The 13,387-nt window shown below is 38.0% G+C and overlaps 1 protein-coding gene and 1 long non-coding RNA gene across 2 annotated transcripts in view; one reads left to right on the top strand and one right to left on the bottom strand.

The window, feature by feature from the left end:
- Positions 1 to 566: 566 nt before the first annotated feature.
- LOC145237936 (muscarinic acetylcholine receptor M2-like) overlaps positions 567 to 13,387 on the bottom strand; it is a 19,262-nt gene continuing 6,441 nt past the window's right edge. Inside the window, exons 2-4 of the mRNA XM_080100938.1 lie at positions 6,790 to 7,253; positions 6,012 to 6,305; positions 567 to 2,280 (exon numbers count right to left, since the gene is read on the bottom strand). Of these exons, the coding sequence (XP_079957064.1) occupies positions 1,392 to 2,280; positions 6,012 to 6,305; positions 6,790 to 7,208 (1,602 nt within the window). The 5' untranslated portion in view covers positions 7,209 to 7,253 and the 3' untranslated portion in view covers positions 567 to 1,391. The remainder of the gene's footprint in view (positions 2,281 to 6,011; positions 6,306 to 6,789; positions 7,254 to 13,387) is intronic.
- Positions 10,593 to 12,518, top strand: LOC145237939 (uncharacterized). The gene is made up of 2 exons (XR_013862052.1): positions 10,593 to 11,476; positions 11,700 to 12,518. It is a non-coding gene; the product is annotated as an uncharacterized LOC145237939 (long non-coding RNA).

Below are 13,387 nucleotides of genomic sequence, written 5' to 3'. Positions count from 1 at the left end.
GCAGCTATTTCCGGCTTGGTGGATGTGTTTTTTTGCTCATTTCCGTTGTTACAATTTGGCATGCTGAACAACATACTGCAGAGATATTGCAGACGTTGTAATGAACCGCTTCTTGCTTTTTACACCGCAAATCTCTTATTTTTCTGCAAGCAATCTTTCAATATCCGGCATCGTTTCAGCGTCAGCCAAATCCCAGACAGAATACAGGTGACTGATTGGTTGTCACGAGAGGAGCTTTGTCACGTGACATTTCATACTTCATTATGACGACTTGTTTTTTTCTTTCAACCACTTCCGCAAGTAAGATAGGTGCGACTATAAATATATCGTGACTATATTCAAACTGAATTTGTTTGGCGTAATTGATTCTACTCATATCATTTCTGTTTTTCCGGCCTTTTTATTTACATGACGTCACTTGTGACATAATCACACTGACAAACCAAGGACTTAAAATTTCAGATTTGAATTTTATCATTAATACAATTTAAATGAGTCTTCAGAACATTCTGTTTTTCGTATAGGCCGCTCTGGCAGTTCTGCTGTGGTTAATATTCTTCGACAACTCAACAAATACTTGTGTATTAATTTTGTGTTGCGCGCGAAAATGTGAGACAAGGAAGATAAGGTCGGTCACGTGACAAAATACGGTAAACGCTCAAAAACATAAGGTTGAAGACTCTGCTGCAATATATCGGTGCTTGTTGTGTTTAAACCAGTGGCTGTATAGAGGTTTGATCAGACGTCCGGATTCGTTTTAAATTATAAAAATACAAAAAAAAAAGTTGTAAATGGTGTTGGGACGAGAAAAGAATGAAAATTTTTAGCATTTTTATTTTTCATCTTTGCGAGGTTACGAGCCACTGGTGAATACGATTTTGTGTATTGTGATAACCTTGATATGTTAATTTCGAAAAAAATCAGCCATATAAACATACAGCTTCGTCGGGTATTCGTGTTAACATGTACATTGTACACTTTATCTTATATCACTTCAAAAAGAGCAACAATAACGGCAGCTACTGCAGTTACATTGCTCCACTGGGTGTAATGTTACATCAAACAAAATGGAAATATAGAAACTCAAAAAAGCGCTAAATAAACTTTCGACAGCATAAATTTGATTTTGCTATCAATTTTTTAAACCAGTATCCTAAACACAAGGACAACATGTTAATTATCTTATTTATTGTTATTTTTAAAGGTAAAGTTGTAGCTATATTTTATAAAGACACCCTTGTGCATATTTGGTCAGTTGTTTGTTAAAGTTGACGCAAAAGAAAAGCTTTTTTCTATCACAATTTTGTTTTTCAAAATGTGTGGGCCAAAACAGTACACGATTGAATTTAGCTTTGCAGGCACAACTCACAACAACGAAGGCGCTTTTAAATTCATTTCCGGTACAAATTTGTGATTCTTTTTTTAATTTCCGACGAGTCTCTACTGACTGAGCGATTTCGTTTTCCAGCAACGCGTCCAGTTCTCAAATACTTTCGCGCGTCCTTTGTCCACCAACGGGTCGTCATAATGGCTTTAAAAGTTCGCCGGAAGTTTTCGTTGCACAAACCGTAACAGAATGGGTTTACAGTGCTGTTGAGGTAACATAGCCAGTAACCCACGTTCCACGCGTAAGCAGGGACCACACAACTGCGACAAAACGCCGTCACGACCACTATAAGGCTGTAAGGGAGCCAGAGAATAATGAAACACATAAGAATGAACTTTAAAAGCACAGTGACCCGTTTTTCGCGCACCACCCTCATGGACTGTCGAGTAGAAACAGACGAACCGCGTTTAAATGCGTTGCGAAAGGATACTTCCCGGGAACGAAACGATGACGAAAAACTAACGCTGCGTTGCAGAACATCGGCTTCGGCTGTCCCTTTGTGGTCAGTGCTCGTGGACAAAGCCCTGCGTCCACGCATGGACTCAGTGACGGACAGCTTTTCCCCGTTAGCTTGATGCCCGTTTGTTTTTTGATGATTTGCTTCGTTAAACCACTCAGCCGGACGCCGCAAAACCACCTGTTTTTCCTGTGCATGGTTTCCATTGAGCGAGTTGCATGTAGAACGCCGAGACCGGGCTGACGCTTCGCGAATGCTTTTCAAAGAAGATCGGGAGGTTGCAACTCGCTCGCTGTTCCCGCTCTTCCTTTGCAAGGATTCCCTCCCTGCAGCCGACTTGCGGATGAGTTTATGTTCGTCGGTCGCGGGTTCAAAACACTCGCTCTCTGGCGCTGCCATCGACGAGGTCGTGCTTTGGACAAGTGAACGGACACCACTGAAAAATAAACTTGCCATGAATGTGGTTTTAAACAATTTCTAAAAGTGGCGGAAAAACATTAACAGAAACCACTAACGCACATTCAGCCTCCAACACTGGAAAGAATAATTAATAATTTTCTGATTCTATTTGAACAATAGCGCCTGATGATGCCCATATATGCGAAATATATAACGGTTAGGACTATTTGTGGACTGATTCTGATTAGGAAGCACTGTTGCTTCGTCAATTATTCTTCCAGAAAATTACACATTTAATCAGTGATCGTCGACATATGATGCCCACTATTTGCGGGAAAGATCCTGTAACAAACACCAAACATTTAGGAAGGTACAAAAATCAACCGTTTTGAATAAAACTTCACCATACTATGATTTTTGTAGTTGTGGGGCTTCGCAAAGTTCATTGTCGTCAATCTTAAACGCTGTGTCGACACAATATAGGTTTGTCATGTCGTAATGTCGCCTAAGTGACGTATACAGAGCCGATAAAGTTGTCAGGTCAGAAAATTTCGTGTTCAGCACTTTTCAAAGTTATCGCGCAGGTTAAACTTTTAACAGCAGCGTAACAACGAAAGGTTACAAAGTAATTCACATCCCACGTTCCAAACCTACTGTTATTTCTTCAGGACATTTTATTGAGTAAAAATAAGGAGGCTATTTAAGTGTAACCCTCAAATGTTTCGGACCAACAAAAATCAACATGTTGTGAAAAAAATCCTCAGTAACATTAAACTTATTTGCAGTATCGGGGACTAGGGTTGGCAGTTCCTGTTGTTTAGGCTTTTGCTTGAAGCATGACTCGACGGCATAGCCACACCACAACACAATGCAAGGCTGGTAGCATGCGTTGACTTGTATTGGAGATGGCGGATACCACGTCGCGTGGTTGGGGTGTCGGTTTACACCAGCACAATGCAAAAACGCAGCTACGCGGTTCTACATGCAAACCACTTAGCATTTGTGCTTTACCAGCGCATGGCAAATTTTAAAATTGTGCAAACTGACGATAAAATGATTTTGAATTAAGTTTGCAGATTTGTTTTTGATTTTTGCAAAAACTTTCTTTTCACATGACAACAACACAATTCAAGGCTGCAAATAAACTCGAAAACACAAATCAGTGCTCGCGAAAATATTTCCAATTCTCGACAAGCGCTGCTGTGATTTACAAAATACTTTGAAAATTTTTCACAAGGAAACACTTTTTTCTTGGACAAACCAAACGTGAACCAAATAGAGTCGTTAATAATGGATAACACTGCCTGGTCGGCTTCAAAGCAAAACAATTTTAAGGTAACCCAATCTCGTGATTGTGAAGAGGGAAAGGCGACAAGTTTATCTTATTTTTATTTGTCCATGGTGTTTTACACTCGCTTTGCCAAATGTGAATCTAAAACTATGATACTACGAATAAAAATACGCAGTTTCAGCTGTTGTTTAAAAATATATGTTTTGCAAATCACAATGTACATTCCAAATCTCCATTCAGTACGTGTAAAAATTAAACCAATTCAACTAAAAGTAACAAAAAACATCCCTAAACAAAACTAATCATGCAAAACTAATGCGTTCCATTTGCGAAATGGACCCTAAAAACACTGTCAGTTTTTGTTACAATAGTGAATCTCTAATCTATCGATGTGCATCACCAAAAACAGAAACAGGTCAAGCAGGGTGATGTGGGTTGGCGAAGAAAGAAAAATGGTGATTTCGGCGAAAGTTTTTGTTTGACGTCACGTGACAAAAGTGTCAAGGAACTCGGCGTTCTAATGTCCATTAGCGATCAATAATGACGTAAAAATCGCGAATTCATAGTCTTTAAATATCTATTTCTTTTCTCGGATCAGTCCAGGCAGATGACCTTTTTTGATGGAAAGTGCTTGGAAGGTGCGAAAGGGGAGAGATTCTTGGCGCGAACTGAAACCCAGGAAGGTCATTAATTGATCGCGAGAAAACCCGCAACAGATCTGAGTATCCAGTTTCAAAATCAAACAGCTAAGCGTCAAAGTGGCACTGGTATCGCGGTTACGTGGGTAGGAGATACACAAATTGGCTGCTGCATGCAAAACAATGCTAAAAGGCCTGTTGGAAATTACCACAGCAGCTGTACAACCGATAAATTCGGACTTGCATGACTTGAAGGGCATAATACATTACTTCACTGATGTGGAAATGGTTTTTGCCGGTTCGCAAAAATTACACAATGACAAGTAGTAATTTATTTATAGTTGAACTGTACGACCGCTGCAAGTATCGCTTTTCTGGGGCTCTTGATACGGTTTGTAAAAAGCACATGGCTTTTGCAATTACACATGTTTATAAACTAACTAATATAGAGTTCATGTAGACAAAAGAGGTTTCCCAATCACGGTTATTGTATGCTTTTCGAGCATATACACTAATAATTCACGGCAATTTTATGCAGGCATACAAACAAACAAACCAAACGTCATCCTTCAGTTTATAACTTCGTTTTTTTACTTCGACGACAAACAAGTACTTTAGTATTCAAACAGTGTTTTACGTCGTTTGAATTTAAATTCGTAAACAATTCAATCTCGTGTGTTGGTTATTCAGGTATAAAATCAATGCGTGAGGCCAAACAACCTTTTTGGAGAAGCCTTGGGCATTGTGACGTCTATGACCCCCACTGGTGCCGTTAAATTCACTGGACTTTAGCCATTGTTTGAATTTTATTCAGGTGGCCTTATTTCGCTGAAAAATATTTTTCGAGTTTTAATGCAGCGATCGCCAACGCAACCCAAGTAAGATTTTTTAAAGTAATTCGTTTTCAACCATTTTATCGATACTTTTGTGTTTTAGGAAATTTTAACAATAGCCATGTATATATCGTCACATAATAGCTACAGTAAAAGTGTTTTAACATTTCATAGCATATTTCTTTAACTTCAATACTTAATGTCCTTTATCTGAACTTTGCAGACCCTGAATGAACTAAGACACAATTAATCAACAAGTCTGGTCATAAGAGACAAGCCAAACCACATCAGCAAAACCTCCCAATCCACATCACCACCATCAGCAATCAACGAAGGTCAACTTCAAGGTCGAACAAAACTTTTCAACTCTTCAACTAAAACTGTTACAGCCGGTCTCCTATGAAGACCCACAGAAACAGTAAAGGCACATTTTTTATCAACTTGCTTTTGATGTATTGATTAGTTTTGTTGTTTTATGCCATACCTCAAACTATTTTACTCGTTTAACGTTTGGCGGTTTCGCATACAGGGTTGCTTAACTCTTCTACCCCAAAAGAACTGTTTGCAAAATAAATATATCTGGAAAATAGGCAACACTATAACAGCTATGATCACTCTTTTATCCCGTTTCCATTGCCGTCGGTCTGATCGAACTTGTTTCAAATTGTGGTCCGATCGACCAGCGGCAACCACGTTACTTTTGGCGAAAACCATAATTACATGCAATCTATCTTAGAATTCGTTTGAAGACATCGATAATAACCATACACTTTCACAAAACTGTTTAAAGCCTGTCACCGGCAACAACTATCCATATAAAAAAGTTCCGATAAAAGTTAGACGCTTTATTTGCGTCCGATCGGATCTACGGCCATGGGAACGTTTTTTTGTTGCATCGTGGAAGTGTGAAACACAAATAAAAGTAACTATAAAACAAAAATACTCCATGTATAGTCTAAAGTTTTAGCTGTTAAAGATCAAAAAGCATCTGAGTTTATGCACTTACTGTCTCCGCTTCTTTAGCTTGTAGATGACCCGGCGGTACAAAGCGCACATCAGCAATGCTGGGAAGTAGAAAGCGATGCAGATTGTGGCAACCGTGATCACTGCGTTGTTGTCGAGGAAAGGAATGTAGCATTCCTTATCGCGTATCTGACTGTTGGCCGAAATAACGTCCCATAAAATAATGGCCGGCGCCCACATAAGAAAGGAAAGAGCCCATACTCCCGCTATAGCGAAACCGGCTCTTCTGGGGGTGCACCACTTGCGATACTTGACTGGTTTTGTGATTGCGAGATACCTGTGAACATTATAGTTTGGGTTTTAATGACAATGGTTGCTACATGGATGTGTTTCACATTTTTTTAATAAACTAGTTGTTACACGCCGTGTCTAAAATGGCAGACGTGATAACAAATGCATTTTTTGTTGTTGAGTAGGGTGACGGAAGCTCGAGGTTTTTTTTGTAGTCTAGTCTTTGGAAAGAAACACTTTGTTATATTTTACACTTATACGTTAGTACAATTGTGTGAAAGTATAGTATTGCAGTAAAATGAAAAGTAAAACAAGTAAAACAAATGAAAAATGTATTAAGGTTAGCAAATCTTCATCGATATTTTCGTCTCTGGTTTTGTTTATTGTTTTACAAATAATTATAAACGTGACCACAACTCCCACGTGCGTTTTCTCTTCGACAAAATTAGAAAAAATAGTTGCTTCGATTATATGTATGACTCTAGTCTGTTTTGTAGTTTAGTCATCAGACGTTCATAACCCAGACTTACCGGTCAAAGCAGATGACAAGTAAGTTCATTACTGAAGCATTGCTCGCGGTGTAATCCACGGTCAACCATGCTTTGCACATCACAGTGCCTAACGTCCACGAGTTGTTCACGGTGTACGTGGTAAACACATTCATAGAGAAAGCCCCGATGGTAAAATCGCTCACAGCCAAACTCAGGATCAAATAGTTGCTGAAGTTCCTCAAGTTCTTGTTTATGACGAATGAAAGGATGACGACAGCGTTTCCGGCGATGGTCAGGAAACTGCAGATTCCGGCGGAAACGCACATGAGGATGACGACCTCAAGACTGTGAACCGCTGTGCCGTTGTTGTCACTGCTTGACAGGAAGCAGTCAGAACGATGGAAAGACTCATTGCCATATTGGCTGATAATAATTGATGATGATGTTGTCTGATCCATTTCAAACTCTTATAATAGGGAAGCGAAATAACTGGTACGAGCGACCTGTTAGAGATATGGAACCTCAGTTAGTTTTTAGTTTGTATTTGTATTAAGCTTAATTGCTTTGTTTCAAATGGTTTGCACACTAATTTGAGTTTTAACAAACATATCGAACTTGACTACTTCTCACGTATTTGACTGTAACCTCTGTCATTTCTGCTTTTTACGCCAATTAAAACAAAACCGTTAACCACAAGGAAAACTGACGCAACATTGCGATGAACATATCAACAACAAAGTCGCATCTTCTGACACCCATGAAATCAAAAGGGTCAATTTTCAGTTTGGTATTTTGCAAATGTTTTAGGCTTGCGATATTAAAGATCAATCATTGTGTGCTGGTATACATATGTTTAACATATTCGGTAGTTTTTAGGTGAGCGGCACAAATAAAGTTTAATTGAACTATACTGTAAGTCGGGCCAAACTTTTCAGGTTTGGGGTTAAAGTTTGATGACAACTGGTTGATACGGGCTTTACCCTTGGTCTCAATCTCACCAACTTTTAGCCCATGTTCGTGTTTTGTTTTAAAACAACTTCAGCCCCCAATTTTAGATAACACAGTGTTAAACAAACGCTTCAGTAGTTTAAGTTAATATTTGTACAGTTGGTATTAAAACAAGGCAGTAACAATACATTATACAAGATAACAATAAAATATCAAACATCGATCATACATGTTTCGAAAGATTTGTTTACCAAACTACATACGTAAGCGCCTAATGAAGCTTTTACTGCAGCCCCCACACAGCGTTCAGTCACAGTCAGTTATATGAGCGCAACGAAACGGAAATACTTGAATTGTTTCAGGCTTGGCTAGCGCGCAATTATATTGTCAGGATAGACGCGTTATGTTGTGACGAAACAACCCTCTGCTGGTTTATAGTTCGATTAAAACGAACATAACAGCGCACCATCTCTCTGCTTGACATTTTTACGACATACTTTTATGTAGCGTACATTGTGGGCTTTGTGCCGAGATGGGTGACTTGGAATCTTATTTTCAAACGTGTATAAAGCTGGCATATATTTTTAAATTGCATGTTTGAATCAGAGGTATGGTGAAAATTTATTTTCTTCCAAATATGTGTTTACAACCCGCATAATAATTACAACCCAGAATACAAAACGAACACACCCAAATATAATATTTAACTAACAAGTAATAATTAAGTAACGACTTATTTGCGAATAAGTGTATTGCAAACAATATAACAGAAATTATTGAACGCAAATTAACAAATAACAATTGCATTGGCGTTTGCGAAATGTTGTCTATGTGCAAACACATTCACCTTAAACGTGACATTTACTGTAAAAACCAGCGACCTTTCAATACGACATTTATTGACCGCAAGCATTTGTGTAGCAGTGGGCGGTTTATTGATAGAAAAGCAAAGCCTAACATGAAGTTCCTGTCGGTTCAAATTATCCCCTACGAAGTACAAATAAGCTCATAAAATATTCACGTGTCGTAGCTTCACTATTACAAAGTTTAAACTTTACTTTATGAACGCTAATCCAGCGGAAATCACAGTACAAGCATGTCGAACGCTGATTTGCGAGTTGCAAGAAAAGTTTTAGTTGGGCAGATACAATACAACAGTATTCGATTGTTTTGGGCTAACTCAATAGAATTGGGATTGTTTTACAATATTTTATGTTTCAAAGAAGCTTGTCTAAACTATAACAAGGTGTTTATTCTATTTATTTATGCGTTTTCGTTCAAATAAAGTAAAATAGTTTACTTATGCTTTTAGACAAGAGTCCATTCGGTTTTAATAACTGATTAGTTGGGGAACAACTAAAAGAGATTTGGGAAGCATCAGCATTAGATCAAGTATGGTCAATTACTATCCAAAGGCGCCGTTTATGTATAGATTCTACCGTAAATAATCAGTGCCGGATTAAGGGTCTGCTGGCCTGTAGGCACATTTTATAAGTGGCCCGAAAATCAGGGTTGCCAAATAAAAAATTAGAATTATCAGTTAGGAACACTATACACGGACTTGAAAAGTAGTGTTCTACAGCTTGATTGAAAACATGCACTGATGATGACAACAGAGATTGTCGAAACGTCTGAACGATGTATTCTATATACACCACTACCTTGGCAGTAATGTTTGTGATTAGAATTATCAGTGTTGTCAAATTATAAAGTGGCCTGGATTTTTGACTGGCCTGTAGGCACGTGCCTACTTTGCCTAATGGTTAATCCAGCACTGTAAATAATAAGGACTGGGAAAAATTAGGCTATAGTACCACCATGAACAGATGCAACATTTGGAAAAAATACATAGGGTGTAAATCCTCTGTATGACAAAACATGTATTTTTGTTTGTCACTCCTGCCGTTAATCGAACCCCTTATAAGCAGGCTAACAGCCATCGATTGACTAAAGTCAAGTTGACGTGTTTCCAGCGATACAAATTCCCCGTTGCAAACTATTGACGATTTAATTCGCTGCCAAATCCACTAGTAAACTACAAACACTGGCGGGTTATACGCGGATGTGCTTAAAAATCAAGCAAAATCACTCGACTTAAAAGAACATACCGACAATGTTCACATTTTAGATTGCAAGCTCAAAAACAAACAGATCGATTAGCGTAAAATTATTACAACGGGACGTTCAAGGTCGACATCAAATATTAATTGCACTAAAAAAGATCGGCCGTTTCGAACAAGACACAAATGTAATGATTGGCAACATTAAAGCAATGTCCCAAACCGCAACAAAACGCTCAATTACAACAGCTAAGTACAGCTGCTTCAGGGGTTATGACCCTTAACGTAACATGTCATGACAGCTTAGTGTCTCAATGCAAACAAAGCAGGACATTTAAATGCATTTCCTATTTGTCCAGGAGCTGAAGAGTTAAGCCGAGTTCCCCGTGACGACACCAAAGTCTCATATAGGCTGCACGTTGAACAAGATGAAGTTGCGACAATTTAAAATCTCTGGGCAAAACGAATTGATGAACGTACATATTTGTTTTTGAAAAATATGTTTTAACCATACAGTATGTTTAAATCAATTAAGTATCACTCAAAACTATACATTATGTGATTAACACACGTAACAAACTAGCGAACGTATACAAGCTATTGCTGTCAGGCGTAAAATATCAAGTTAATAGAGGCTCTTCTGGCGTACGTTAGTTAGGTTTGAAAAATAAATCCGTTTCAATCCGAAACGAAAAACAAACTTTTTTCGATCAGTCTAACACAGTGGTTCCCAAACTATGGTACGCGTACCACTAGTGGTACGCGAAGGTCTCCAAGGTGGTACGCGAGCAACTTTTTCAGTTCACACCAAACGATCGCAAATGATCTTCTAGATCAGGGGCGTGCAACTGTTTATCGCAGTGGGCCACAACTTGCAGTTAAAATGATGCTGAGGGCCAGACAATAAAGCAACACATACATTTTTTAAACAGTTTATTTTAAAGAAAAGTACACACAATTAAGTTACTCTTGGATTAATGGGATGTCTGATATCTCCTCTCTCCCGAGATCTTGTCAATGTCAGCTTTGACAGAAGAAGTGGCAACTCGAAGTTGACTTGACAAATGCTCATCTGATAGCTGATTTCTGCATTTTGACTTGAATAGCTTCATTTTTGAAAAGAACTGCTCACAGGAGTATGTGCTTCCGAATAGAGAGATCATTTTTCTAGCGTGATTTTCTAGATTTATGTAATTTCCATACACGTAGCTTCTCACCCGATCCGTCTGGAAGTCCCCGATTAAAATCGGCTGTGTTACGCAGAATAATGCGTTTCTTATCGGGCGGGATTAGAATCTTTAGAACCTGTGTTATAACACAGCCCGATTGCGGACGGTTTTATCGGTAATGGCAGTGGAGCATTAAATTTGTGTTTTATTGGCAAATATTATTTTTGCTGTGATAATAATCGCAGGTAAATTGGGTTTTATATCAAAATGGCAGTTAATTGTAAAACAGCAAGACAAAAACAAATGCATTCTAAGCTGTAAAATGAATATGTTAAACACTAAAACTAAAATGTAAAACTAAATGAGCCAAGAATCAAGATTAAAGTACCTGATTGGCTTCAGCCATCAAGGTTCTGGCAATGAAGCAATGCAAAGAGACCTTTCAGTGAAAAGAATTTCCAGTTCTTACCTTTATATGAAGCAAAGTGAGGACCACCACACTGTCATATGAGGGACTTGTAGATTGAATTTGAATTGAAATGATTCACAGTAAGTGGCTGCCTTGTTACTGCCTTTCTGAACTCAACTCTTTTTGTGTTTCTGGCTCATGTTATTTTGAATTTTAGCACAGCTAAAACCCCCAATATTGAATATTAACTCTATTTTATAACACTTAGACTGCTTATTGGTGACCAAACTCAAGCATCTTTTGTTTAACCCATAATTGTCAAGTCAAATGAGCATACACTTTATCTTTATTTTTTTATTGCAGTTCACCATCTGGAAAAATGCTTAAAGCTTGAAAAAATCAACAGGAACATTCCATATAAAAAAAATTGAAGAAACTCTTTCATTGCGGAAGAATTTTGTCGACAAAAACAGCTCTCTCTTAAAGTGTCAGCAAAATCATTGATGTATACAACCTGTTACTTGCCTCACAGGAGAAAATTGTATGTCGAGATATGCACCACATACTTCAGTTTTACATGAATCAAATCGGAATATGTGTTATTTCTTTTCCACTGTTCTACCTGCCTGCAAGTTTATTTATTAGTTCTTATACCCAAATTAAGAATTTGTATTCAAACATTTGCAGGCGTTGATATTATTTTACCTCCATGGTGATTATGGTCTCATGTAAATTCTGAGAATGTTTTGCACTCTGATGTAGAATCGGACAGTAAAAGTGATTCATCAGAAATAAATCGAGAACCTCTAGTTTTGACCAGTAGTCTGCATGATAGCATGTTGTAACAATTGCGTGGTTCAACCTCATTTTCACATGATATCTGGTTTAATTTTCTTGATAATTCAGCAAATCATTGCATTTTCAGCTGTACAATATTGTTTAACCTTTTTGTTTTATTTTAGTCTGTTTACTTAAAGATCCTTGTTTAGTATGTATACTACGTACTTGTAAATGCAGGTTTTTAACTGACCAATCAACCAATTGCTGTGAATGTAATTATTTATTCTCTTCCCATTTATTTCTGCTTTCATATAACTATGGGACTCAACTTGAAAATGTTGAAGTGTGGAAATTGGGTTCATAAGGTGCTTTTTCCATCAATAAAGTGTTGTCCTCACTGTGCATTTGGTGTTTCATCATTTTCATTAGTACAGGCTTTAACGTGTTTGAGACCACTAACGGCTTGAGGTATATGGAAACGTTTTTTACACGCCAACTCTAAACAACATTCAGTAAACGCTTGCAAAATATCGTTTAAATCTGATCATAACCTCGTAAATGAGAGACGTGCATCATAAGCGAACGCAGGGCATGACCGCTTTAAAAATGATTTTTGCGATGTCGAATTATGTAGCCTATCAAAGCTCCAGATTTTAAACGGTTTAAGATAAACACAAACGGTTTTCACAGGTCAACTCTGAAATACATCCAGTAAAGGCATACAAAATGTCGTTTGAATCTGATCATAACCTCGTAAATGAGAGGCGTGCATCATAAGCGAACGCAGGGCATGACCGCTTCGAAAATGATTTTTGGGCAGTCGACCAATGTAGCCTATACAAGCTCCAGATTTTAAACGGTTTAAGATAAACACAAACGGTTTTCACAGGTCAACTCCAAAATACATCCAGTAAAGGCATACAAAATGTCGTTTAAATCTGATCATAACCTCGTAAATGAGAGGCGTGCATCATAAGCGAATGCAGGGCGTGACCGCTTTAAATATGATTTTTGCGCAGTCAACCAATGGTATACAAGCTCCAGATGTTAAACGGTTAAAGATAAACACAAACGGTTTTCACAGGTCAACTCTAAAATACATCCAGTAAAGGCATACAAAATATCGTTTAAATCTGATCATAACCTCGTAAATGAGAGGCGTGCATCATAAGCGAATGCAGGGCGTGACCGCTTTAAATATGATTTTGCGCTGTCGAATTATGTAGCCTATAGAAGCTCCAGATTTTAAACGGTTAAAGATAAACACAAAC

Source organism: Phallusia mammillata, chromosome 7 (genome assembly GCF_965637545.1).
Source record: "Phallusia mammillata chromosome 7, kaPhaMamm4.hap1.1, whole genome shotgun sequence".
In the NCBI taxonomy this organism is placed as follows: Eukaryota; Metazoa; Chordata; class Ascidiacea; order Phlebobranchia; family Ascidiidae; genus Phallusia; species Phallusia mammillata.
The sequence above is the reverse complement of the archived record's forward strand: the minus strand, read 5'-3'. Positions and strand labels throughout refer to the sequence as shown.